This window comes from Macaca fascicularis, chromosome 6, assembly GCF_037993035.2.
Source record: "Macaca fascicularis isolate 582-1 chromosome 6, T2T-MFA8v1.1".
NCBI classification, from domain to species: domain Eukaryota; kingdom Metazoa; phylum Chordata; class Mammalia; order Primates; family Cercopithecidae; genus Macaca; species Macaca fascicularis.
This window is the reverse complement of record NC_088380.1, coordinates 99,660,245-99,685,380: the sequence shown is the minus strand read 5'-3', so window position 1 is coordinate 99,685,380 and position 25,136 is coordinate 99,660,245. Positions and strand designations below refer to the sequence as shown.

The window sequence follows — 25,136 nt, the reverse complement described above, 5'->3', positions numbered from 1 at the left end:
GTGGTGAAGATTAAGCTATGGGTGCAATCATTGTACATTGTAATAATGTAATAATGGGTACATTGTACCCATTAGGTAATTTCTCATCCCTCATTCCCTTCTACCTTCTCACCTTTCTGAGTTTCCAGTGTCTATTATTCCACTCTCTATGTCCATGTTTATGCATTATTTAGCTCCCACTTACAAGTGAGAACATGCAGTAATTGACTTTCTGCTTCTGAGTTATTACACTTAACATAATGGCCTCCAGTTCCATCTACGTTGCATAAAAATACATGATTTCTGGCCAGGTGTGGTGGCTAATACCTATAATCTAAGCACATTAGGAGACCAAGGTGGGATGACTGCTTGAAGTCAGGAGTTCAACACCAGCCTGGGCAACATAGCCAGACCCCATCTCTATAAAAATTTTAGAAAATTAGCCAGGCATGAGGGCACATGCCTGTAGTTAGCTACTTAGGAGGCTGAGGTGGGAAGATCATTTGAAACCAGGAGTTTGGGGCTGCAGTGAGTTTTGATCACACCGCTGCACTCCAGCTTGGGTGACAGAGAGAGATACTGTCTCACAAAAAGAGACAAGATTTCATTCTTTTTTTATGACTGAATAGTATTCCATGGTATATACACATCATATTTTCTTTATTCAATTACACATTGATGCACACTTAGGATGATGTCTTTGCTATTGTAAAAAAGTGCTGCAATAACTGTAAGAATGCAGGTGTCTTTCTGATATAATAATTTCTTTTTCTTTGGGTGGATACACGGTAGTGGGATTGCCAGATCGAGTAGTAGTTCTATTTTTAGTTCTTTGCGAAATCTCCATACTGTTGTCCATAGCTGCATTAATTTACATTACCACCAACCATATATAAGTGTTCCATTTTCTCTGCATTCTCACCAACATCTGAAAGATTTATTGAGTGCCTCATGTAAAACTACTGTCTAGGTATTGGGAATACACCCTTGAACAAAACAAAGACCCAGAACTTAGGGAATTTATATTCTGATAGGGGAAACAGACAACAAATAAATCTGGCCATCCTAACATCTAACCAACCCTAGGCAACTCCCAAACATGGGTAACAATGCTAATGTTGTCGATTCTCTCTTCTATGTAGCCTGTTACTTTACTATAACTATTTGAAGACATCCATTAGTCTTTCCCATTGCTTGCTCCTTATTAATGGTACCCAACTGGAATTGTAAAATATAGTAAGTAAAGAGTTTTTAAGAAGAAACAAAATGTTATCAATATATCTGTTTTGAAACATATTTACGAGCTATGTAGCAGGTATTTATTTTTGCTATTAAAATGATTATGTGCCTTACAGGAGAATTTTATCTAGGGCTACTTTTAAAGAATACGCTCCCCTAATACATTTTAAATGATTCAATTTACAAACTTCCTATTTACACACACAAGTCTTCAAATTCTTAATGGAATAAGAAGGTCTATACATTTTCTCTTGTGACCCAGGATTTCCCAAGCTTGGCTAACCTATGATTGAAAGTGGGATCACAAGAATAATGATAACCTGGATTTCATTGGCCTTACCCCATCTGCAAAACTTCAAGTCTCTACAAAGGCCTGAATCTGCTGTCTCCTCTCTAAGTATTTTTGGGAATTCCCACGGGGTGTCTAATTATCAGGAACCAATCTGGTAAGCAGCCTGGCAAGTGGCATATGCTTGGCCCTTTCAACTATTTCTATGAATACCATCATGTTTCCTTTGGGATCTGCTTTGGTTTTGGCTATTTTCTGGACACAATAGGTACCGCTACTGATGTAGCAACACTTTCAAAGAGCCAGAGATCTTTGGCAAAGCCTGAGAGAATGCCTCTTTTCCCTTTTTTGTTTTGCTCTCTGTGAAAGGAATACCCTAGTTGTATAGCTAATTTGTGTCCACTGCCTTAAAAAGTTTAGGAAGACTACTTAAGGCTTATCTTTTCATCCCATCTACTCCTAATCCCTATGGAATGTTGAGATCAAGGATAGCTCTGAAGGACATACCCCAGGCTGTGCTCAGAATTACACCTCTCCCCTGATTATTAAGGCATTGCTACCAGATTGGATTTGTCAGAGTGGGATGCCTTACTGAATTGGAGTTACCCCCCATGAGGGTCCTGTAGTCTCATGCATGTAGGATTTCATCAGGTTGCCCCATCAGTTCTCCAACATCAAGACCTGTTTGAGCCTTCAATAGTAGATGTTGAGACTTCTTCTGCACACTCGATTTATATAAAACTTTTCACTAGTCTCTAAGCAAGGTGATACACAATCATACTTTCAATTCATGTCATAAACTTGGTATTTAATTAATTAAACATAAGTGAACAATCCTATGGAAATAATATTTCCTAGTTTTTTTTTTAACTTGGAGGTTTTGGGGACTTTTTACTACTAGATTCCTTTCTAAGTCTCGTTTGTGTACATATAATTTTGGATGGTTATAAACTATATTGTTTTACATAATGTTTTGTAAATTTGTTTTACCTACATAGTTAAATATAGAATCCACATTTTACAAACAAATGAACAGAAACTTTTCCATAGTCTTGAGGTAGCAATCATTTAATGAATGTTGGGTATTTGAATTATTTCCATTCTATACCATTCAGAATAGCCCTGCATGTATCATGTAATGACATAGCTATCACTATAAAAACTATTATTGGCCGGGCACGGTGACTCACATCTGTAATACCAGCACTTTGGGAGGCTGAAGTGGGTGGATCACCTGAGGTCAGGAGTTCAAGAACAGCCTGGCCAACATGGTGACCCACCTCTACTAAAAATACAAAAATTAGCCGGGTGTGGTAGCAGATGCCTTTAGTCCCAGCTACTCAGGAGGCTGCGGCAGGAGAATCGCTTGAACCTGGGAGGGAGAGGTTGCAGTGAGCCAATATTGCACCACTGCACTCAGGCTTGGGTGACAGAGCAAGACTCCATCTCAAAAGAAACAAACAAACAAATGAAGAAACTATTATTGAGGATTGACAATTGATATTGGTAATACTAAAGTGTTTGTATTGATACTTTTAGATTGCTTTCAAAACATTCCTACCTCATAGGGTTGTTAAGTGAATTAAAAAACATAAATGATGTTAACTTAGCCCCAGCACAGTTACTAGAACTCAGTTGGACCTTAATCTATATCGGTTCTCTTACTCCAGATAATAAGTTTTAAAATTACTTTGACAATTTTAAACATTTGCCACTCATTTAGATGTGCATAGTCACAAAGCATGCTGTGAGCTGGAGGACATAGTACTGGGACCAATAGAACTGCTCCGTTTATCGGGTTGACATCCAAAGGGGGTTACTTCGAGTCCAAATCCTTGATCTAGGGCCAACAACAATTCTTAAAGAAGTCTTATATGGCAGATGGGTTTTGAGGATTGGTAGGTAATAAATGAAGTGAGGAGTATGACTTCATCTCTGTTGAATTTGAAGTAGGTTTGAGGGAAGGATCCAATTAGGAAGGTGTTCAGGGTTCCAGCCAGTTTGGTGCGTATCAAAATGCTGAAACCCAGGTGAATCGGGCAAACCCAGCATAGACTGTTACCCAAGTTTTGCAAAATTTCCAAAACCAAAAGGTCAGTGCATATTTAAGGAAACCTGGTAAGTGATAGAATTGGAATTCAAACCCAGGTCTGACTGACCCCTAGATTTCTATATTTCTATCACTAAGTTTATACTGTCTTTATGTGAATTATGTAAAATGTTCATTTTCCTCAAAGCTGTGTGCAAAACACAAAAGTTCTGTTCTTCTGTATTAACGCCTTTTAAATACAGATAAATCTGTAGAGCTGTTATAAAAATTATTTGGAGATACTTTTAATTGTTTCCTAATTATGGGGTACTCTTTTATGAACTCTAAAGAATAACATAATGAAGAATTAACAAGGAAAAAACAGACACTGTTATTTATTTTGTCTAAGTTTATTATCTGAAATAACGTAAGATGCATAAGGTTATTGGCATAAGAAGATAATTAAACACAAACCAAAATATTTTAAGATCATAATATAAGTGTTGCAGGGTGAGATATTCTTATTCCATCACCCTCTGTCATTTTTCACCACTCTAGTTCCGGGGAGAGGGCTCTTAAGTAAGAAAAGACAAAAAGGACGTTGTTAGCAAACACAAAGAGTTGGTTATGCTTTAAGTGTGGTAAACATTAGCCTGAGAAATGCTCTTCCTCTAGATTTCTTAATTTTGTAGGATGCCTAGGAGGGAGAGGACTGATGAAAAGAAGAAAATTGGGTAAAACCAGTTGGGCAAGGACATCAGAATCAGTGGATAAAAAGAACTAGGGGATGGTGGAAGGGAGGAGAATGGAGAACAGGGAAGAAGACCAGAAAGAGAAGAGTCTGCCAGGTGTTCCGCTGCAGTGGACGATGATGACCAACTATCTTGCTAGGACAGATAAAGTATTTCATTATCTCATAGACTCCCAGCGTGTGTATTCATCATTGCCTAATATGATTTTCTTTCTACCAACGGATTGCACTTTCCAAATGTTAAGGGCATAGTTATCTTAAGCATGAGAGTCATGAGAGGCAAGCAGGTTCTATTTTGGTTAGGAGAGGTGGATGTGGTATGGTGGAGGGTGTTCTAAGGTAGATGGTGGACTAAGAACACCATGAGAGCTGGGGATTTGACAGGCTTCCCATGCTAGAGGAATCCTGGGATGAAGATTTCTCTTTCCCAAACTGTTCCCATGAAGAAACTTTCAGCAGCCGTGGCTTTATGCTTGCTGAAGAAAGTGGTCTAGCTGCAATTAAATATGAGGGCTTCAAATTAGAATGGATTCAGGTTAGCCAACTATTTCATTCACACTAAAATATAACTAGGCTGTCGGCTGGGCACGGTGGCTCACGCCTGTAATCCCAGCACTTTGGGAGGCCGAGGCTGGTGGATCACGAGGTCAGGAGATGGAGACCATCCTGGCTAACACGGTGAAACCCTGTCTCTACTAAAAAATACAAAAAAATTAGCTGGGCATGGTGGTGGGTGCCTGTAGTCCCAGCTACTCTGGAGGCTGAGGCAGGAGAATGGTGTGAACCCAGGAGGTGAAGGTTGCAGTGAGCCGAGATCGTGCCACTGCACTCCAGCCTGGGTGACAGAGCGAGACTCCGTCTCAAAAAAATTAAATTAAATTAAGTTAAATATATATGTATAATATATATGTGTGTGTGTATATATATGTTTGTGTATATATATAACTAGGCAGTCAATCAAGTCTGCATGGTATCAAGTTCTTCCCATATTTGATCAGGGAAACTAATGGTCATCTGACGTGTGAGGGTAGTAGGAGGGTAAAAGATGAAGAAAAAAGATTGAGATTATAAAGGAGACAAACCAAAGACTTTACAGTTTTGCCCGAGTTTGACCTAGTGATCCTCATTGGTGAAGCAAAAACAATCTGTTCAGAAGTCTTTCTGAATCACTGCTGGTGTTTCTTTTCTATTTGGCATCATATATAAAGCATTTCTTTTAAAGCACATGCCAGTTTTTTTCAGAGGGACCTTTGTTCTCAGATGATCCATTATTTGTGGTATCACTGCAGAATTTGGGACAAATTTCAACTTATATCATAGAACTCCTTAGTGTACTTTATTAATTCAATCCCCTCGCTCCTTCCCTTATGCCTCCAAACACATTCTTCTTCCTCTCACTGCCAGAGTGATTTCAGAAGATTCTGTAGCAGGTTCTCGGAAGCCTATTGTGCAGTAACAAAGAATTCCAGCAGTGAGCTGTGAGTTCTGTCCTTGCTGGCTTTCCCAAGTGGAAGGCTACCCTCATCTTTCACTAATGGCAGACTAGGACAAGCATTAACCAGGCCTGCAAGCTTGTTAAGCACTAGGAACCCAAGCAAGAACTCACCATGCCGATCAAACCTGTTGGGTGGATATGTGGGCAGGTGTTGAAGAACTTTTCTGGAAGAAGTACACACAATCTTGTTGTAAAGGGCATATGGGTGTGGGAACAACTGGGAATAAGATCCCCTAGAGTTCCTTTACTTTCCCAGTCATCTAGGAATTTGATCAAGTGTTTCATGTTCTTTTGAAACATTTAGGGGATGTTTTCAAAGTTTTCTTTTTCCTAACCTCTTTTTGTCTTAGTCGAGGGGATCCAGAAAGCAATCATGGACCTTGTAGATGAGTTTAAAGATGAATTTCCCACCATCCTAAGATTATCACAGTCTAATCAGGTAATGTGATTTTATAACCTTCAAAAGGAATAGAAAAAGTATATTCTATTTTTAGTATCATACGAATTATTTAATGCTTGATTTTGAGATCAGTGCTCAAAACTTAAGAAAACACTAATTTTGCCAAAGAAAAACAAATTTCAAATATTACTCATTAAGAGGGGTCTTTGGGAAGCAGACAGATTGTGGACCAAGAAGTGAGGTAGATTGAGAATTAAGTTTAAAGACTAACTATGTCATTAGGATAAACACGTGGCAGTCTCTCCTTGCTACAATTGCAATGTAAAAATCAGAAAAATACCTAGATACACTTAGCAAAAATCTGTGTCAATTAAATCAGCTCAAAAACTTGAGATAAATTTTAACAATGGAAAGATAAATACAACATAGATGTGTGTTTAAAGTGGAAAGAAAACAGTAGTATCAATTTAAATAAGGTATACATGTATATTTTTTAAACCTCTGTTCCAAAAAGGATTTGAAACAGATAAAATATTGGGAGTGAAGGAGGAGGGAGGTATATATTTTGAAGAGACATAAAATTAGGAAGAAGTAACAACTTCTTTAGTGAACACATGTAACCTCATTTACTCAACGGTACACAGCTCTTAATGGAAAAATGTGGTTCGGTCATTTTGATCACAGTCGGAATAGAATATGCTGTGAAGGTACGTGGTACAGTAACAATCCACTTATCCAGAAGTCAGGCTCTTGGCAATGTCAAACATGAGGTTTATAGCCAAAACCTGGAAGTTAACAAAAAGCACTCTCAGTAACACGGTAATCACAAAGTATACATATTTCATTCCAAAGGAGAGGTATTACAGCTACCTTTAACCATGCCTGCAGACAACCAGCCATCAGACATTTACTAAATATCTCACTATTGCTTGGGACTGGAGAGAGGAAATACAGAGATATACAAGATACGATCCTTTCCGCCAATGAGCTTAATCTAATGGAGATGGAGTTGTAAACAAGTAATTGTATTAGAATATGGTAAGTGTTACAGCTCTATAGCTAATTTAGAGGAGTGAATTACTCGACTGAGGAAGGTCAGAGAAGGCTTCATGGAGGAAGGATGCTTTTAAGTTGGGTCCCAAAGGATGAATAGTAGTTTTCAAAGTAAAGAAAAGAGTGGGATCAGTGGGTAGGGGAAGGGAAGCATATTCCATAGGCAGTGTGGGTTAGGCCCAAAAGTAGGAAGCAGCAAGCGTGCTTCCAAAATGTCAAATAAATATAAATTAAAGGCATGTAGGATAGAAGGGCTGAGATAGGAAATAGTAGAAAATAGGAAATGTAACAAGGAGTTACAATGTGGAGGTCTTTGTATGCCATGTGAAAAAGACTGGACTTTCCCTTATATGTAACACAAATACCAGTCACAGAAAGGTTTTGGGCTTGGAAATGACATTCAGTTTGCACATCAAAAATACTTTTTTAGTGGTAATGAGATCTGAATGGAGGCAGAGCTTCTAGGAAGATTTTGTTGCAAATGACAGCTAAGAGCAAGGATATTAGCATTGGGAATAGAATGAGTTGAGCACAAGAGATATTTAGCATATTTTGAAACTGACAGTGGGGGATGAGAGAGAATGTGTAAAGGTTGAGGAAGATTCTGGAATTCTTGGGTGGCTAGAAGAATAGTGATCCTGTTAACTAAGACCAAAGACAAGATGAGGAAGAGCAGCTTTGGAGATAATGAGTTTGATTGGATCACAGTTTAAGAGGCCATGCCACGTCCTGTCCAAGCCTTGGAGTTGAGTAATAAATTGCACATGTAGGTTGGAAGCTCAAGAGAATCCCACCTGAAGATGTACATTTGGGAGTCATCAGTGTATAGTGTGTTGTTATAGTGTATAGTTAAACCATGTGTTTAACTATAGTGTACATTTAAACCAAAATGGTAATCATCACCGCTCAAGAAGATTGTGTAGTAACATTAGGGCATAGGATAGAGCCCCGCCAATGCCATTGTTTAAAGGGTTAGCAGGGCATCAGAGAAAAGAAGAAAATGAAGAGAATGAAATTCTATGAAAGCCACAGAAGTGGAGAGAAAAAGGAGAGAGGAATTAGCAGCAGTCAGAATCCTCAAATATGTCAAGTATGGGATATATTTTTTAAAGTTATTTTTCATGTCAGTAAAAATTTAGCCAACATTCAGTGCGTAAAATTTTAGTTGCCCAGAAAATTTACTTAATGTGGAACCCCTCATCCACCAATAATGCTCACTGTGTACTTAAACTGTTATTTAGCAAAAATAATTTTCTGTTCTGAATAGAAGGTAATTGTTATATATGCAGATGATTCAAATTACTGAGCCCATACATTTCTAAAAATAAATTAACTGGGCAGGATGCGGTGGCTCACGCCTGTAATCCCAGCACTTTGGGAGGTCGAGGCGGGCGGATCACAAGGTCAGGAGATGGAGACCATCCTGGCTAACACGGTGAAACCCCGTCTCTACTAAAAACACAAAAAATTAGCCGGGCGTGGTGGCGGGCGCCTGTAGTCCCAGCTACTCGGGAGACTGAGGCAGGAGAATGGCATGAACCTGGGAGGCGGAGGTTGCAGTGAGTGGAGATCGCGCCACTGCACTCCAGCCTGGGTGACAGAGAAGGACTCTGTCTCAAAAAAAAAAAAAAAAAAAAAAAACAGTTAGTTGATATGCATTCTCGTATACCATTGAATCGGATGAGTTTTAACTGTCAGGATTTGCTGAACTCCATTAGCTGTAGTAGAGTTCTGAGACTTGTAGAATGGACTCCCAGATGGTATAACAGAGCACAATACTGATTTAGCCTGTAAGATAATAGCCCTGGGGAAAGAGGACATTCCCAGTATCAGTCCTCATAGGAAGAGGCAGGCATATTAGATACAGCACACCAGAACTCGGACGGTTGGCCTTAGTATCAGGGGAAACAACTGCTTTCTGCCTTTGGCCTCTCTTGGGTCTAGTGTTTGAGGAGGTGTGACACTGAAGTGTAGGAATCTGCAGGCACAGTGGTAAGATGCATCCAAATGCTGGTCAGATCAGCTAAGCAAGAGAGGGTAAGGCTTAAGAGTTTCTGAGGGCAAACTGGGTTTTCTAATACTGTATCTTAGACTTGGCATCCAGTAGCTCCCCCTTTTTGCATTCCCCTAGCCTTGGTATAAAGTCTTTTGAAACATTGGAGACTATTTTGGCTATGCTCTGGAGTAGGAAGGAAAGAGATGGGCAGAGGTACATGCCTGGTCAATGTCAAATAGGCCAGCACAGTAGTAATTATTGAGAAAGGCTCAGGGTGAATCCTAGGAAGTCAGAGACAGGCATGGAAAACGTTGTTATTGTTTTCAAGTTTTGATTTTCCCACCATTGCTGAAATCAGAGAAACTGGGGTTTTATTTAATCAAAGAAATGGCAACTTCATTCATTCATTTCTACCTTCTGAATAGCCTCATTATCATTAGAACCATAAGCATGGTTTATGGTGACATCAATTGATTGAATATTGTGATCCCCAAAGATAAAGCTGTGAGTTCCTATTTCCAACTAATTGAATTTACTTATAGAACTTTACCTAACTCAACTAGGAACATAACTAGTTACTTTATTTCTCATTTTCAAAACACTTAACATTGGTCTTTTCCCACTATTTCCTTTGAAGAATGTGTTGCTGAGATTGGCAAGAAACTTGAGTAGTTAGGGGATAATATCACATATTTGAAGTTATTTGCCCTTCAAATATAAATTATGTGGAAAACATTCCTAATACTCAGTTGTTAAGCAGATGAGTTTTAAAAGGTTAGAATGTAAGTGCTGCAATTTTTTTTATTTCCAGGATGATCCATACTTCCCAAACACAGGGAAAGGAATGGTCTTAAAAATTCTTAGAGGGCTTTATTAATTGGGTTGTATCTTAAAATTCTAAATTTTGTGATTAGTATTTAAATCTCTCCCTGCCCCCAGGCTTGTATTTATTTAGGAAAAGGCCATCTTGCTGGCCTAGAACAAAAAAAGATTTGATGGGAGTGACGATGGAATTTTTATAGAGGAATATACCTAGAATACAACCAGAATACGGATTACTAAATTGTTCTTCCTGGATAGATTTTGAAGGAAATTTTCTTTTTGAGGCTGGGAAAGTTACTTGTATTTTATTTTACTTATTTTTTTGAGACAGAGTTTCCCTCTGTCACCCAGGATGAAGTGCAATAGCACAATCTCCACTCACTGCAACCCCTGCCTCCTGGGTTCAAGTGATTCTCCTGCCTCAGCCTCCCAAATAGCTGGGATTACAGGTGCCTGCCACTATGCCAGATTAATTTTTGTATTTTTAGTAGAGACAGGGTTTCACCAGGTTGGCCAGGTTGGTCTCAAACTCCTGACCTCAAGTGATCTGCCTGCTTTGGCCTCCCAAAGTACTGGGCTTATAGGCATGAGCCATGGTGCCTGGCCAGAAAGTTAATTTTAGAATCCTGGCTTGAGATGATGGCTTTTGTGATTCAGTTCTTTCCACCTCTTCTGTCCCAACCAGCCCAGACAACAGCCTTAGTATCTACTTCTTTAGAAAGAGTAATTTTTAAAGGTTTACACTTGCAAATTTCAAAAGATTTCCATAAGATGAATTTAATATAGTAAACCTTTAAGTTATGTACTACAGTTGGGTATCTAAAAAATTTTAATTCAGATGCTCATTCTTGGAATAAGATAAAAATATCTTAGGAAAAACAGGGTCAATTTTTGTGAGTTTTTTAAATATGAAAGATGAATATATCTTTTTTCTGTTGTCTTGTACTTAATCATATACTACAAAATAGAAGTTGTAGACAGGACATATTAGAATCCATGCCAAAAATTTTGGAGTTTTATGCCCTTAGATGTACTTTTCTGAATTCTCTATGCTTTTTTGTTGTGGTTGGTTATTGTTAATGTGTGAAAAAAACTGCTAAGAAGGCACCAATGATGTTTGGAAATTACCTGTAATGGCATTTAGGTTTCTGAAAGTAATGAGACTATGACTGTCACTAGAATGCTCTGTAATTCAATTATATTTTTGTCTTTGGTGAGTTGTTTCTTGTGGAGAATTACCATTATTGTGAAAGTTATAGAATTGTGCACTGAAAACTTTCTGTGTGGTTTCTAATGTAATATTTGGTATACTTCTTTGATGTTTCTCAAGATTAATTTGTTTTATTTTCTGATACTCTTCATTCATTCATTCTGACAAAGATAGAGTGTGTATTACGTGCCAGACACTACTTTGGCTCTGGAGAAAAAGAAGCAAGCTAAATGGATATAAAACTCTTACAGTTTATATTCCAGTCAAGTAAAAAACAATGAACAAGGAAAATAAACAATATAGTACATTAGTGGTAAGCGTTAAGGAGAAGAAAAACTATAGCAGAGAAGGGATGCAAAATAGAAGTGCAGGGATAGAGAGCACAATTGATGATGTGGGTAGAGTGACCAAGAAGGTCTTAGTGAGAAAGAGATTCTTGAATGAAGATGTGAAGGAAGTGAGGGAGTGAACCTTGGGATGCTTGAGGAATCAAATGACATAGCTAGTGCAAAATCCCAGACACCTAAAAACTTCAACAAGTAATGAGGAAGGAAGGGAAGAGAAAAAGATGAGGCTGAACAGGTGAAGAAAAAACAACCTTTGTAGGGCCTTGTGGACCACAGTATGTACTGGGGCTTTTACACTGACAGCAACTGGAAGCCACTGAAGCAGTGGAATAGAAGGAAAATATGATCTGACATAAGTTTTAATTAGATCTCTCTGGCTGGTGTATTGATGAACAGAATGAAAATAGGCAAAGGTGGAAGCAGAGAAACCACTTAGGAGGCAAATTCACTAATCTGGAAAAGAGATGATGGTAGAATTCAAATATAATAGATTGGGTGCTGTACTGGGGGTAATGAGAAGTGGTCAAATTCTGGGACAAGGTAGAGAAAGAATTTAGTAAGATTTTCTGACAGGCTAGTTTAACAGATATAGAAGAGTAAAGTTCAGCATTATAATTGCCAATGACAAAGAAATGGGTATGGCTGTAGCAAGAAAAAAATAAAAAAAGAAAAGCAAGATATATATTTAAAGAGTAGAGCTCAAATGGAGAAGTCAGTTAAGAATTCTTGTTTACTTAAGAGCTCTTTAAAAATTCAGTGCACATTTGTTATAGTGTACACTGCTCGGGTGATGGGTGCAGCAAAATCTAAGAAATTACCACAAAAGGATGTATTCATGTAACCAAATACCAACTGTTCCCCAAAAACCTATTGAAATTAAAAAAAAAAAAATTAAAGTAAAAATTCAGTACACAAAATATATAAATCTAGGAGGAAAATGAAACATTTGTATCTTTTGGCTGGTTACTTCAATTCTTGATATTTATCCCAGGGAAAAAAACCAAATATATATATATATATATGTGTGTGTGTGTGTGTGTATATGTGTGTGTGTGTGTATATATATATAGATTTAAGGGTCAGGCGTGGTGTCTTACACCTGTAATCCTAGCACTTTGGGAGGCTGAGGCAGGCAGATCACCTGAGATCAGGAGTTCGAGACCAGCCTGACCAGCATGGTGAAACCTCGTCTCTACTAAAAATATAAAAATTAGCTGGGCGTGGTGGTGCTCGCGTGTATTCCCAGTTATTCAGGAGGCTGAGTCAGGAAGATCACTTGAACCTGGGAGGCAGAGGTTGCAGTGAGCTGAGATTGTGCCATTGCACTCCAGCCTGGGCCACAAGAATGAAATTCCATTAAAAAAAAAAAAAAAAGATTTAAGTACATGGCAGGGAATTCAAGGGGTTTCATGGGGCAACAGAATCATTGGACATTGAATATATGCATGACACCATGCACAAGGTAGTTATATAGTAGTCAGTCTCTGCCAGAAGTAGTTTTAATAATGCATTGGAGTATTACACATCAGTTACTTTTCAAAGGCCTATTTTTCAGAAAAGAGAACCTGCGCAGAAAACATCCAAAATCAGGATGGCTATTGCTTTAGCTAAGATTAATCGAACAACATTAATTCGTGGATTAAACAGCATATCCAGATCCTCCAAATCAGTGGCCAAACTTCTGCATCCTCAACTTGCATGCAGACTTTTAGAGCTAAGGGACATATCTGGTCGTCTGCTGAGGGAAGTTAATGTGCCAAGGCAACCCCTATATAACACGCAGGTAAGGGAATACTGCATATGCACAAGGACCCCTTTTTAAGAAACTTTTACATTTGCAAAACTTGAAAAATAAAATGTGGTGAACTTGATTGTCCTATGTATAAAACAGATATACCTGGATAAGAGAAATGAATGGTTGGGCCTTTTTAAAATACAGTGGAATCTTTGGTTTAAATAAGTTTGAAAAGGAAAGCAACATGGACTTTTTTCTACCTTATTGTTTAATTGAACTATATGAAACTGTCCATTTCAAATGGTGCAATTTAAATATATGCATGCAAATTACCATTTATGTTAAATCTAACATAAATTTTACAACTAGCCTTAAAAATTATTGTTTTGTTCCCTTTTCCTCATAACTTTGTTATGTTTCCAAGATAACCTTTGTTTGACATAATATATTGAGCATATTTACCTATAAATTCAAATTACGTTTTCTACATTGTCTTATTGAGGCTCTGTTATATTTTGTTGAGGACCACAACTCTTAAAACTTTTTTGGAATCAATTTCTTGCTTTCTAAACTTCACGGCACAGAACTCAAGAGTTTTTCAATCTGGGCATTATACAAATCATCCTAAATTTCACTACAAAAGATTCAGAATTTTGCAATTCTGGCATCTAAACTGCAGGACGAATTAATTTGAACTCTCTGTTGAAGGAGAAGAAAATGAGGCTCAAATTTAGTTAAACCGAAAAAGAAGATGTATTAGCTCCTGTAAACAACCCAGAGCTGTTAAGATTCCTGACATGTCTGCATACAGGTATTCCTGGCTTTCCCCTCATAGTTGCAAGATAATTTGCAGCTGTTCCTTGGCTGTATTCTTCCAGGTTCAATTTCAGCAGAGAAAAAGAGAGAGAAAACCCCTGACCCCACTTCCCTAGCAAAGTCTCCAGGTCCATTCCAAGAGCATGGCTTGTGTTCTCAGAGCTTACCTCTAAACCAAGGACATGCGATGCACTGATTGGCCTAGAACTTGATTACCTGCTTATCCCTAGAGCTGGGATTGGAGCTCTGTCGAGACCACATGACCTGAGAGTGGTGTGGAATGGGGAAATCCTCAAACAAAACTCTGGGTTTCTTCAAGAAGGTAAAAAATGGATCCTGGATAGCTGAAATCAACAAATACCCTTTATGTAGGAGTCGCTCTTTAATGAAAGATTTTGACATTTCTAGAAAGCATCATATATTTAAGCTACAAATTGCCTGAGAGCAGCATTTATAAAAGGCTTTTATGATTTCTGATGTCTGAGAAAGTAAAAAATGGTTTGTGTTTGCCAATCACTGGATTCTTTATGAACTACAAGCCTTAATCCTGTATCTTTAGATCATTGAAAAGAAACATAGCTGTGGCTCATGCCTATAATCCCAGCCCTTTGGGAGGCCAAGGCGGGTGGATCCTTTGAGGTCAGGAGTTTGAGACTAGCCTGGCCAACATGGTGAAACCCCATCTCTATTAAAAATACATTAGCCAGCATGGCAGTGTGTGTGTAATCCCAGCTACTCAGAAGGCTGAAGCAGGAGAATCACTTGAACCTGGGAGGCAGAGGTTGCAGTGAGTCGAGATCGCACCTCTGCACTCCAGCCTGGGCAACAGAGCAAGACTCTGTCTGAAAAAAAAAAAAAAAAAAAGAAAGAAAGAAGAAAAAGCAAAAGAGAAAGAAAGTTAAACCATATTATCTTAAATCCCCGCTGAAATATCTTTCTAAACCTAATGTTTTGACTTCATGTTCCCTTCCTTGCATTGTCAAACCTATAGTTTTTATAGAGGGTTGGTAGAAGAAATGTCTTTTGAAGAATATTTCTGTATTTAATATGAAATCATGTTTAAAGACACCGGTCATTATGCTATTCAGGGTCTTCCTTTTTGCTTCTCTACTAAGTCAGAACTGGGAAGGATCTGAGATCTTACACTACCCGCAAGCTAACAAATTAGCCTGCCACAATTGTACACACACATATGCGCATGCACACACACACACACGAGCCTTGGGTCACGAACACATGGTTTATTATTCACAGTAAAAGCGTCAGCCAGAGCAGTATCTTGTGCTGGTTCCCTATGCTTAAATTCCTTAGGGCAATGCGATGCGGGCCAAATGTTGCCTGTGCGCACACTATGTTGCATCACAGGAGAGAGGAACCTTGAAATCAGGGGACTCTGGGGACACTGGCACATCTCCAAAAAGATATACAGATGGAGAGACAGAGAGAGGGAGAAAGAGAGAGAGATTAATTATTCATTACTCTGGAATATAAGTAAATGTTTCAGGGAAAAAGGAGAGGGCTTTATTTTTAGTGGCCTATGACATGTTCAGGGAGGTACATGTCTCTCTAGAGGGATATACTTTTTCTACTTTGCAAGGCTGTTTGCTATTCAAACATGTCCTTTGCTCAGAAGGGCCAATCTGCACAGGAATGAGAGAAATCCATGACGACTTATCTCCCAACACTTATGAAAATTCAGTGGCTAGAAAAAAAAAAAATGTCTTTCCAGTTGAATTTGTGTGTTTTTATCCAGCAGTAAGAACTAAGAGACATAATCTGTTTGCCTTTTTACTTTGACTGATAATGAGTTTCTGAGGTAAATTTAGAGATCAAGTGTGATAACTTATTCCAGGAACCTAAGATAAACAGGCTTAGGGACTAAGTGACTTGCGCAAGGTCAGGATGTTAACTGTGACTATCTTTTCTGACATTAAAGTCCATGACTGTGAAATCTCTTCTTCTTTGCCCTTATTCTAATTGTCTTATGTTCTAGCTTTAATTTTACAAATTCTTATCAAAGAAACATTTCAAAATGTATAGAAGTTAATTGATTAGAAGTCCCATTTGAATTTAAACTAGTAGTAATATTTTGCTATATTGCCTTCAGATCTCTCCTTTATAAAAAGAAATATCATTAACCATGCCCAATTCCTTCTCCTTTCTTCTCTACCAGAGGTAATCACTTTTATGAAGTTGATGTGAACATTTACATGCATACTTTTATATTTTCTCTACATTTGTATGCATATATTAATGCTTTCTCCCCAAATTTCATGCTTTTTTCTTTTCAAAGTGTCTTTTACAAGTTTATTCCTTTTAAACTATTTTCTTTAATTATTTTAAACATATTTATGTGTGGTCTTTTTAATGATTGTCCTGAGGTATTTGGAGGTGCTAATTTTTCTATTGTGATCTATATTGCATCTCACCTATAGATAATTTTCTTATAATTTTATTTTAACTGAAACTTGAAAAGAAAAAAAAACCTGAGTCTTGTTTTTTTTTTAAAAAAAAAAATCCCTTTTGGCCTTAGGGGTGAAACTGTCCCTCTAGAGAAATTGTGCTTGTTGCTCCAGGGATACCAGCAACCTGAGACCAGTCTTTATATTTTTTTTTCAGCTTAAGATTCCCTGCTTCACACTGATAGGGTAAATTCAGATCTCTTTATAAGGGGCAAACTTGGAATTTTAATCTCTCATGGGAGTCCCACATGGAGACCAGCTTCCTTACTTTCTTCCTGTACTGGTGGATGCAATTGTTTGAGTCCCAATTTCACTGAAATTGCAGTTCTGCAAAGGCTTGATCCCCACCTCACATCTATCCAAGTATCATATCCAGTCCCTGTATTAATACTCAAGCACCCAACCATTATCTTAGGGTCCAGTAACATCTCCAGAGTTCCTGGGATATAAGCTCATACACTTGCTGCTCTGGCTTTTAGTTCCCTTTTTGTTCCTGGCATTGGGGGCGGAGGGGGAAGGTCCCTTTCCTTTTTGTAAGCTCAGTTTTGTATTACATCTTTTGAGTTTCATTTTTATAGCATTTCTAGGTGTTTTTTGTGTGAGATGCTCCACATTAGCTCAGTCTGCCATGTGTATGGAACCAGATGTCTTTCAGCTTCACTTCTTAATATCTCCCTTTACAAGTTTTAAGATGATTAAATTTATTGGAAGTGAAGTATAGTTCTACTTTTTTATTTATTCAACAAATAGCGGCCAGGCGCAGTGGCTCACACCTGTAAGCCCAGCACTTTGGGAGGCCTAGATGGTGGATCACCTGAGGTCAGGAGTTCAAGACCAGCCTGAGGTCAGGAGTTCAAGGCAGGAGAATCACTTGAACCCGGGAGGTGAGGTTGCAGTGAGCCAAGATCGTGCCATTGCACTCCAGTCTGGGCAACAAGAGCAAAATTCCATCTCAAAAACAAAAAGTTATTGAAAACCTGATATGAAAAATCACTAGATTAGGTACCAGGGACTCAGAGATGTCTCACCCTTGTCCTATGGACTGTGGGGCTCACAGGCAAATAAGCAGTGTCAGTAGGATGCAGCAAGTGCATGATCAGAGTATGGAAAGTACACTACAGAAGCATCAAGAAGAGACATATAATTCCAAAGAGTGGTCCATGTAGACATTCTAGAGATAGGATACTGTATCTGAGTCTTGAAGGAGGAATTAGCCAGATAAGAAGTAGGAGAATCATTCCAAGAAAAGAACAGTATATATGAAGATACTGAGGTGAGAGAGAACATGACTTAGTTGGAGAAGATAAGTAGTTCCGTATGGCTAGAGTGAGACAAGTGAGAACAGTCCCAGGTCACAGGTTCCAGGGTCCTTGAGGGCTGGGGGTTAGGAAGAAGGTTTACGTAGGGAGTATACAGTAGCTAGGGTTGATAATCAGAATTGCCAGAGAGGGAAAACTAAGTTGTAGTAAACAATGTGTCTCAAATCTCAAAGGCTCAGTGAGGACAGAAACAGAACTGACTATGAGGACAATGGCCTGGAGAGTCAAAGCCACAACAGGAATGTATGAATTGTGGCAGAGGTCAATGGATTGGTCTGTAAATGGAGTGTATCCATGGTACCAGAGTGTGCTGAGAGGAAAGTGCAGTAGTATGGAGAAGCCACATCGGACAGAGTTCAGCTTATCCAGAGTGGATTCCAGTGTGAATTCCTTTAAGAATTGTCAAACTGCCTGTCTCAGATGGAGCTTTGTGTGGGGAAGTAAAAGGGGTGAAAGCTGGAAGGACTATGCAAGGGGATATGCTTTGTGGATGCATGAAAGATAGAACTCTAGGAAAACTTAGCTGTAAGAAGGTAAGTGGCCTGGTTAACTTATCTGAAGGTATCTTTCAAATACCTTCTGGATGTGTTCTGTCTGGTCACTGTTTTGTGGATGACAAATGATGAAAAAATGCATTGGTAGCTGGGGCACCTTAAATAGCTCTCCCAAAACTCTCTATTATATGGCTGAGAATACCAGTGAGGCCAGGTGACTTCCTTTGGAAACAAAGAAATAGAGTAACACTTTCATTAGGACACAAACAATAACTAGAATAGTGTTTCAGCTCTTTGACATGGGGAGTTCTGAGATGCAGCATCCAGTAATGGTCTCCTCAAAGTGAAGAACGGACACTGGCTCAGGAGCTCCCTCTACCATCCACCCGGGCCTTTCTGATCAGATGTTCAGCTCTAGAGCATGCTTAATATGTCATAGCGTATTGAAATGTTGTGCCAAATAGAAGCCTCCCAAAGACCCAACCAACAGGAATGGCCTAAAGCGATTCTAATGGCCTGTGACATGTGCACAGATGGTTGGGGTCAAGCTTTTCCAGCTGGCCACCTTGTTAGAAGAGGGTTCTTTTGGACCTGGCTCTATGGATGCTGAGTAAAATTATTCCTCAAACCCCTCCAGGTTCTGCAGGACTGAGACTGCAGTGATAGAATTGTAGCTAGTTCTATAAAAAGCCTCAGGAATGGAAAACTCTTAATGGAGAATTTCCTGGTAGTTTTCAACATCTCCAGTGCCAGTACTTACAGAATGGTGCATCTGCTTAGTCTTGTGAGCTGCCTGCCTGAGTGGAGCCCGCAGCTGCTCTAGGCTGCAGTGACCTAGATAATCGCCTTGAATGTTGACTTCAGCCAAGACACGTCAGCTCCCAGACATCGTTGTTGACTCTGGCAGGCCAATGCAGGGCCACAGGACCAAGAGCTCTTCCTGTGATAGACTCATCCCTATAATGGCATTAGAGTTGACTGTTTCTACTTTGTATATGCATCGTGGCATGGTAATAAGATAGGGACCAAAGTGAAGAAAATCCTCAGCCTTTACAATGCCTGGACTATAGGTGGATCCCACTGAACTTGTGTTCTTTTTTCAGGAACACAAGGATCAGAAACTTATCTACGTAAAGTTTCTTCCTTACCCCATCCTCTAAGTTAGACTCCAATTTGGGGTTTAAACTATAAACCTCATAAATATCCGGAAGTTCTATAGGTCCTACTTGGGCCTGCCATGAGGCTCACTTGGCTGGTATAATCTAGACCCAGAGAAAGAGGATATTTTCTAGATAGTAGAACTCCTGGGCTCTTGAAGACATACAGTACTCCTCCACTTTGGCAAAGGGATTAGGACATTTGAGTCTTTACAGGACCACTGGATTAAAAACTTGTTTAAGAACAGTGTTCTACAGACTGTTAATACTGGGGTTAATAAATTCAGGTAGCTTTCTTTAAAGTCAGGAGTCTTTCCTGTATTCAAAGGTGTTGTAAGTTGCTAAGCAAAGACACATTTGTGTAGCTTTTCCAAACTTACAGGAATACTTTTTTCCTGGACCTCTCTGTAAGTAGCAGTCAATGTTTCCTGCAACATTTGTCTGAGAGTTAGAATTTCCCCTATGACTCCCCTTGTAACTCTCATCAGGGTGGTTTTGGACAATGTAAACTATATGGGGCCTGGTAATTCTCCAACCTTCAGGTCATGTATAAGTGAATCTTTACTTTCTAAACTGCTCACTGTTGACTTTTTTGTGTGATTTATCTTAATAGTGAAAATAAGATGAACACACATCCTTCTTTTATGAGATAAAGCAGTCAAAATTATGTGGAAAAAGTTGAATTAAAGGTTCAAAATGTTTTTACTGCTCAAATATCCATATATTTTACGCTTTACATGACCAAATTTAAAAAGAAATGTATGAACATAACACTGATACCAAGATATTTTTTAACTCAAATATGCACATAAAGTGAAATTATATAACAAGGTTGAGATAAAAATTTTGAAATAGGCCAAGATCATCTAAAGACTGCCACTTACTAAATTTCTCCTGTTTTGTATCTTAGCTTTTACGGTACACTATTCCTGCTCAAAGCAAGACAAAAATGAAACAGCATGGTTTATAATATGAAAAACATGTTTTTAAAGTGAGTCATAAAGTTGAAAAATGGCTACTTGCCAGTAATCACATATATTTTGGAGGAAATATATTTTCTTGTTACAGGAATAAAAAGTAATTATTAAAAGCATTAAAATAATTTAAAATGACCTTTAAACAATATAAAGATTAATTATTCAGAAGCATAACATATATCAAGTACATAATTTATTTTGAAATTAATCAGCTTTAATTACTTTTAGGTGAAGGACAAAACCTGAGAAAGAAAGATGTAATAAAACGGAAAGAATAATTTCTCATGTAGATACCCGTATTAGTCCATTCTTGCACTTCTATAAAGAAATACCTGAGTCTGGGTAATTTATGAAGAAAAGAGGTTTAATTGGCTCATGGTTGTGTAGGCTGTACAGGAAGCATGGCCGCATCAGCTTCTGGGGAGGCCTCAGGGATTTGGTATTACATTTCAACAAGAGATTTGGTGGGAACACAGATCCAACCCATACAACACCACTTTTATTTTTATTGTATATGGCCTACCAATGATTGAACATGGACCTCCCACTATGAGTTCATATATTCACAAATTCAAGAACCTTTTCACCTGCTAGGAGGTATATTTGCTTTTCTTCCTCCTAGAGAGTCTGCTCTCTACTTGTATGTTTGTCTCCATGTAGCTAAAAGTAGGATTCAAAGGCATACTATCAATTTGATTCTTCTAGCAAGAGAGAAAAAGCAGCAGCTGCTTCATTTCCTGGAAACTCTTTCCAGAAGCCAGGAATTCTGAGAAATACTGCAGGTGACCTATGGAGGGAGGTGGCAGAAACTTTCCCTACCTATCTCTACATCTAGGAGTTAGTATGGCCCAAAGAGAAAGGAGGAAGAAAGAAAACAGCCTTTCCCCAACCCCCAGCTCCCCACCCCCCACTCTTAGCTACTAGGCTAGATCCTATTCGTGGTTTCCTTGTTCTGTAAATCACTTAAGAGGGAAGAAGGAAATTGCAGTGGGCAATTTTGTTCTGCATTCAGTAGTGGCAGCACTAAGCAAACACTGAGAATACTAGAACAGGATGTAGACATATTTTAATAATTTCATTTACAAAAATACCTTATGTACTTTGAACTTAACATAGAAAATATAGAAAACAAGAAAGAATTTAATTTCTCTGAACCTGTGTTCTTATTTCATAGGTTTGTTAGAGGATAAAATGAGACAATGCAAGGAAAGCCAGTAGAACAGAACCTAGCATGTAATGAGTGTTCTACAAATGTTAACTATACAAAGTAACATAACTAAATCATAACAGCAATTAAAATTTTGGTGCATTTCTGTCCAAACTTCTTCTATGCAATGTTGTGTTTATTTTAATCATAAAAACATTGGACATAGAATTTTTAAGCTTTTATACTGAAGTATACAGAATAGTGCACAAATTAAGTGTATAGCTCCATAAATTTTCAGATTGAACACATCTATGAAAATCTTGGTAAGCAGCACTCAAGAAATCTTCTCATGCTGACTTATAGTCACTAACTCTCACTCTTGCTAGGATAATCGTTTCCTTTTTTTCCAAAAGCATAGATTAGTTTGGCTTGGTTTTACATGTTATATAAATGGAATCAATAATACTTGTACTTACTATTTTGAACCTTGATCTTTTTCTATTATTACTATTACTAACATTCCCTCTCTAATAAGGGACTAATAATGTCCCTTAATGCTACCCATGCACATTTTACTAAAAACGTTAAAAGCATTTTCTTATTTATCTTTACAGCAATTATTCTCAATTTGGAGATGAGAGAACCAAAGCTTAGAGGAAGAATTAATTTGTCCAAGATTTCATTACTCAAGAACTCTGGGACTAGAGATTAACTACATCTATTTACTCCAGAGTCCATCCTTGTAATGCAGTCCTTTACCACTCTTCATGAGCAGTAGGGTATCCCAAGGCAGCGTAGCTTGATGATCAGGTTAACAGCTTGGGCTCTGGAGTACCATTTCCAGTTTAAATCTCACTTTGCTACTTACCAGCTATATTACCAGGGGCAAGTTGCCTACCTTTCTTTTTTCTGCTTTCCAGTTGTGGGATGAGGATAATAATAATACCAACTTCATAGGATTGTTTTAAGAATTGTGAATACTTATAAAGTACATTGAACAGGACTTGGTAGACAGTGCCATATAAATGTTCGTTCAGCAAAAGGTTATCATATGTTCTTCAGAAGTACCTTTTATTTATTTATTTTGAGATGGAGTTTCACTCTTGTTGCCCAGGCTGGAGTGCAATGGCATGATTTCAGCTCACTGCAACCTCTGCCTCCCAGGTTCGAGCGATTCTCCTGCCTCAGCCTCCCAAGTAGCTGGGATTACAGGCATGCGCCACCAGGCCCGGTTAATGTTTGTATTTTTAGTAGAGATGAGGTTTCACCATGTTGGTCAGACTGGTCTCAAACTCCTGACCTCAGGTGATCCACCTGCCTCGGTCTCCCAAAGGGCTGGGATTACAGGTGTGAGTCACTCTGCCCGGCCCAGAAGTACCTTTTAAAAGGCTGCATACTATTCACAATAGCCAACACATAGAATCAACCTACGTGTCCAACCACAAGTGAATGGATAAAGAAAATGTGGTTTACATATACAATTGAATACTATTCAGCCATCAAAAAGAATTCTGTCATTTGCGATGGCAAGGATGAATCTGGAGATCACGTTAAATGAAATAAGCCAGACACAGAAAGACAAGTACCACATGATCTCACCCACACGTGAAATCTTAACAACAAAAAGTTGGTATCATAGAAGCAGAGAGGAGAACAGTGGTTACCCAGAGACTGGGTGGGGAAAGGGGAAAAGGGAAGGATGGTGAGAGGTTGTTAAATGGGTACAAAATTACAATTAGACAGCAAAAATAAATTCTGGTGTTCTACTGCACAGTAGGGTGACTATGGCTAATAATAAAATATTGTGTATTACAAAATAGCTAGAAGAGAGGATCTTTTAACATTCTCACCACAAAGAAATGATAAATGCACAATGTGATACAGATGCTAACTACCCTGACTGGATTATTATATAACATAGATTTCTATGGAAACATCAAATTGTGCTCCTTAAATATGTACCATTACAATGTGTCAATTAAAAATACATAGAAAGTTTGAAAAAATAAAAAGATTGCATAATATTCCACTGAGTGGATATAACATAATTTTCCTAACTATTCTGGAATCATTGATTGTTTTGGTTTTTTCATTGTTATAACTCTTTCATGAACGCTGTCTAATGAACATTATGTGCATGTTTTTACCATGCATTTATATGATTTTATCAGCTACAGCCTGTACCTTTTGGAAGTTCATTGAAGCCATTGAGTTGCTTGGCTCATACTTCAGAGGAGCCTGGCTAACTGCCACTTCACTGCTGAGTGGAAAGGGAATGTTTTTCCTGAAGTCCTCATTTCATACCCTGCTCAAGGCAACAGAGGTGACCCATGAGACAGTATAAACTGAATATGTTACGATGATATGTTTCAGGCCGGTACACCTACTGCCAGAAACTAGAAACACAGGAGAGGCAACTTCATTATTGGTGTTAAACTTCTCTGTGTTTCATGAGAGCCTGTTGCATATGAGCACAGAACATTTTCTGAAGCTTAATGATCATCTAAGGTTAATGCTGGCCTTCAGCAGTCTCATGATTAACATTTCCAAGCAGGTCATTAATCTCTAGGAAAAGCTTATTATTTTGATTGCTGTTTACCTGAGGTTGTGAATAATTAGTAAAGAATGATTACATGAATTTGAACAAAGGAAAGACTGTTTTTCTCATATGCACAGCAGCACCTCCTAGTGTGCACGGTTGGTAATTGTGAGAAGTTAGTCATTTAGATTGCAGAAATGCAAGATTTTTACAGATTTGTCACAGGTTTTGATTAGCACAAGAAAGTGTCTTCTTGTTAAAAAAGGAAAAGTAAACAATTTTCACAATGTGAAAAAGCCCAGATAGTCTAAAGTAGATGACTTTCTTTAGAAAAAAAAAAAAATCTCATTTTACAGTAACATTGTAAAATATGACATTGAAACATTCAAAATGTTTGTTTATTAAGAAAATCTTTTCTGTTTTTGCAGGTCAGAAAGGGTTCTTTGTTTGAAATCATCTCCTTTCCAGCAAAGACTGCTTTAACTAGCATAATATATGCTTCATATGCAGCACTAATTTATTTGGTAAGAAAATTATTAGAATCTAGAAATAAATCTACTTATGTAATGTTAATAATACTGTGCAATAGTATAGTGTACAATATTTCATGTTGCCATTCACAGTCTCATTACACAAAACAATTTTTAAGATTTCCTTTTCTGATAAGCCAGGTCAATCTACCAAAAAACAGTTTGCTTAAATAACTAAAAAAAAATTTTTTATAAAGTTTATTATTACCACTTGCATATTTTGATCAAGAAATTTAGTTTTACTTTCATTTAGCTAGAGTTGTTTTGTTTCAGCCATTGTGCCATGGCTGGCTAAAGTTCAGTATTCTGTCATTTGGGGTCTCTCACTTTGGGGAACACAGGTACTAGTG

The 25,136-nt window shown here is 38.1% G+C and overlaps 1 protein-coding gene and 2 long non-coding RNA genes across 8 annotated transcripts in view; 1 reads left to right on the top strand and 2 right to left on the bottom strand.

Annotated features, from left to right (window-relative positions):
• Positions 1-25,136, bottom strand: part of LOC135971328 (uncharacterized) — a 50,278-nt gene that overhangs the window by 8,157 nt on the left and 16,985 nt on the right. The window lies entirely within an intron of this gene.
• SPATA9 (spermatogenesis associated 9) overlaps positions 1-25,136 on the top strand; it is a 58,598-nt gene that overhangs the window by 25,724 nt on the left and 7,738 nt on the right. The window contains exons 1-4 of one of the 5 annotated variants that reach the window (XM_005557405.5): positions 5,533-5,955; positions 6,133-6,221; positions 13,166-13,393; positions 24,685-24,780. In XM_005557405.5, coding sequence (XP_005557462.1) covers positions 5,895-5,955; positions 6,133-6,221; positions 13,166-13,393; positions 24,685-24,780 — 474 coding nt within the window. In that variant the 5' untranslated portion in view covers positions 5,533-5,894. Of the gene's footprint in view, positions 1-1,480; positions 8,237-13,165; positions 13,394-16,760; positions 18,476-24,684; positions 24,812-25,136 lie in introns of those variants that run through there. The other 4 variants (XM_073993888.1, XM_073993889.1, XR_006698804.2 and 1 more) reach the window with 4 other exon arrangements.
• LOC123574005 (uncharacterized) lies at positions 6,785-19,257 on the bottom strand. 2 transcript variants are annotated; one of them, XR_006698808.3, is made up of 3 exons: positions 19,197-19,257; positions 14,378-14,505; positions 6,785-6,967 (listed from the first exon to the last, which is right to left on the bottom strand). It is a non-coding gene; the product is annotated as an uncharacterized lncRNA (long non-coding RNA). The 2 variants fall into 2 exon arrangements; XR_012413939.1 differs by lacking the exon at positions 14,378-14,505.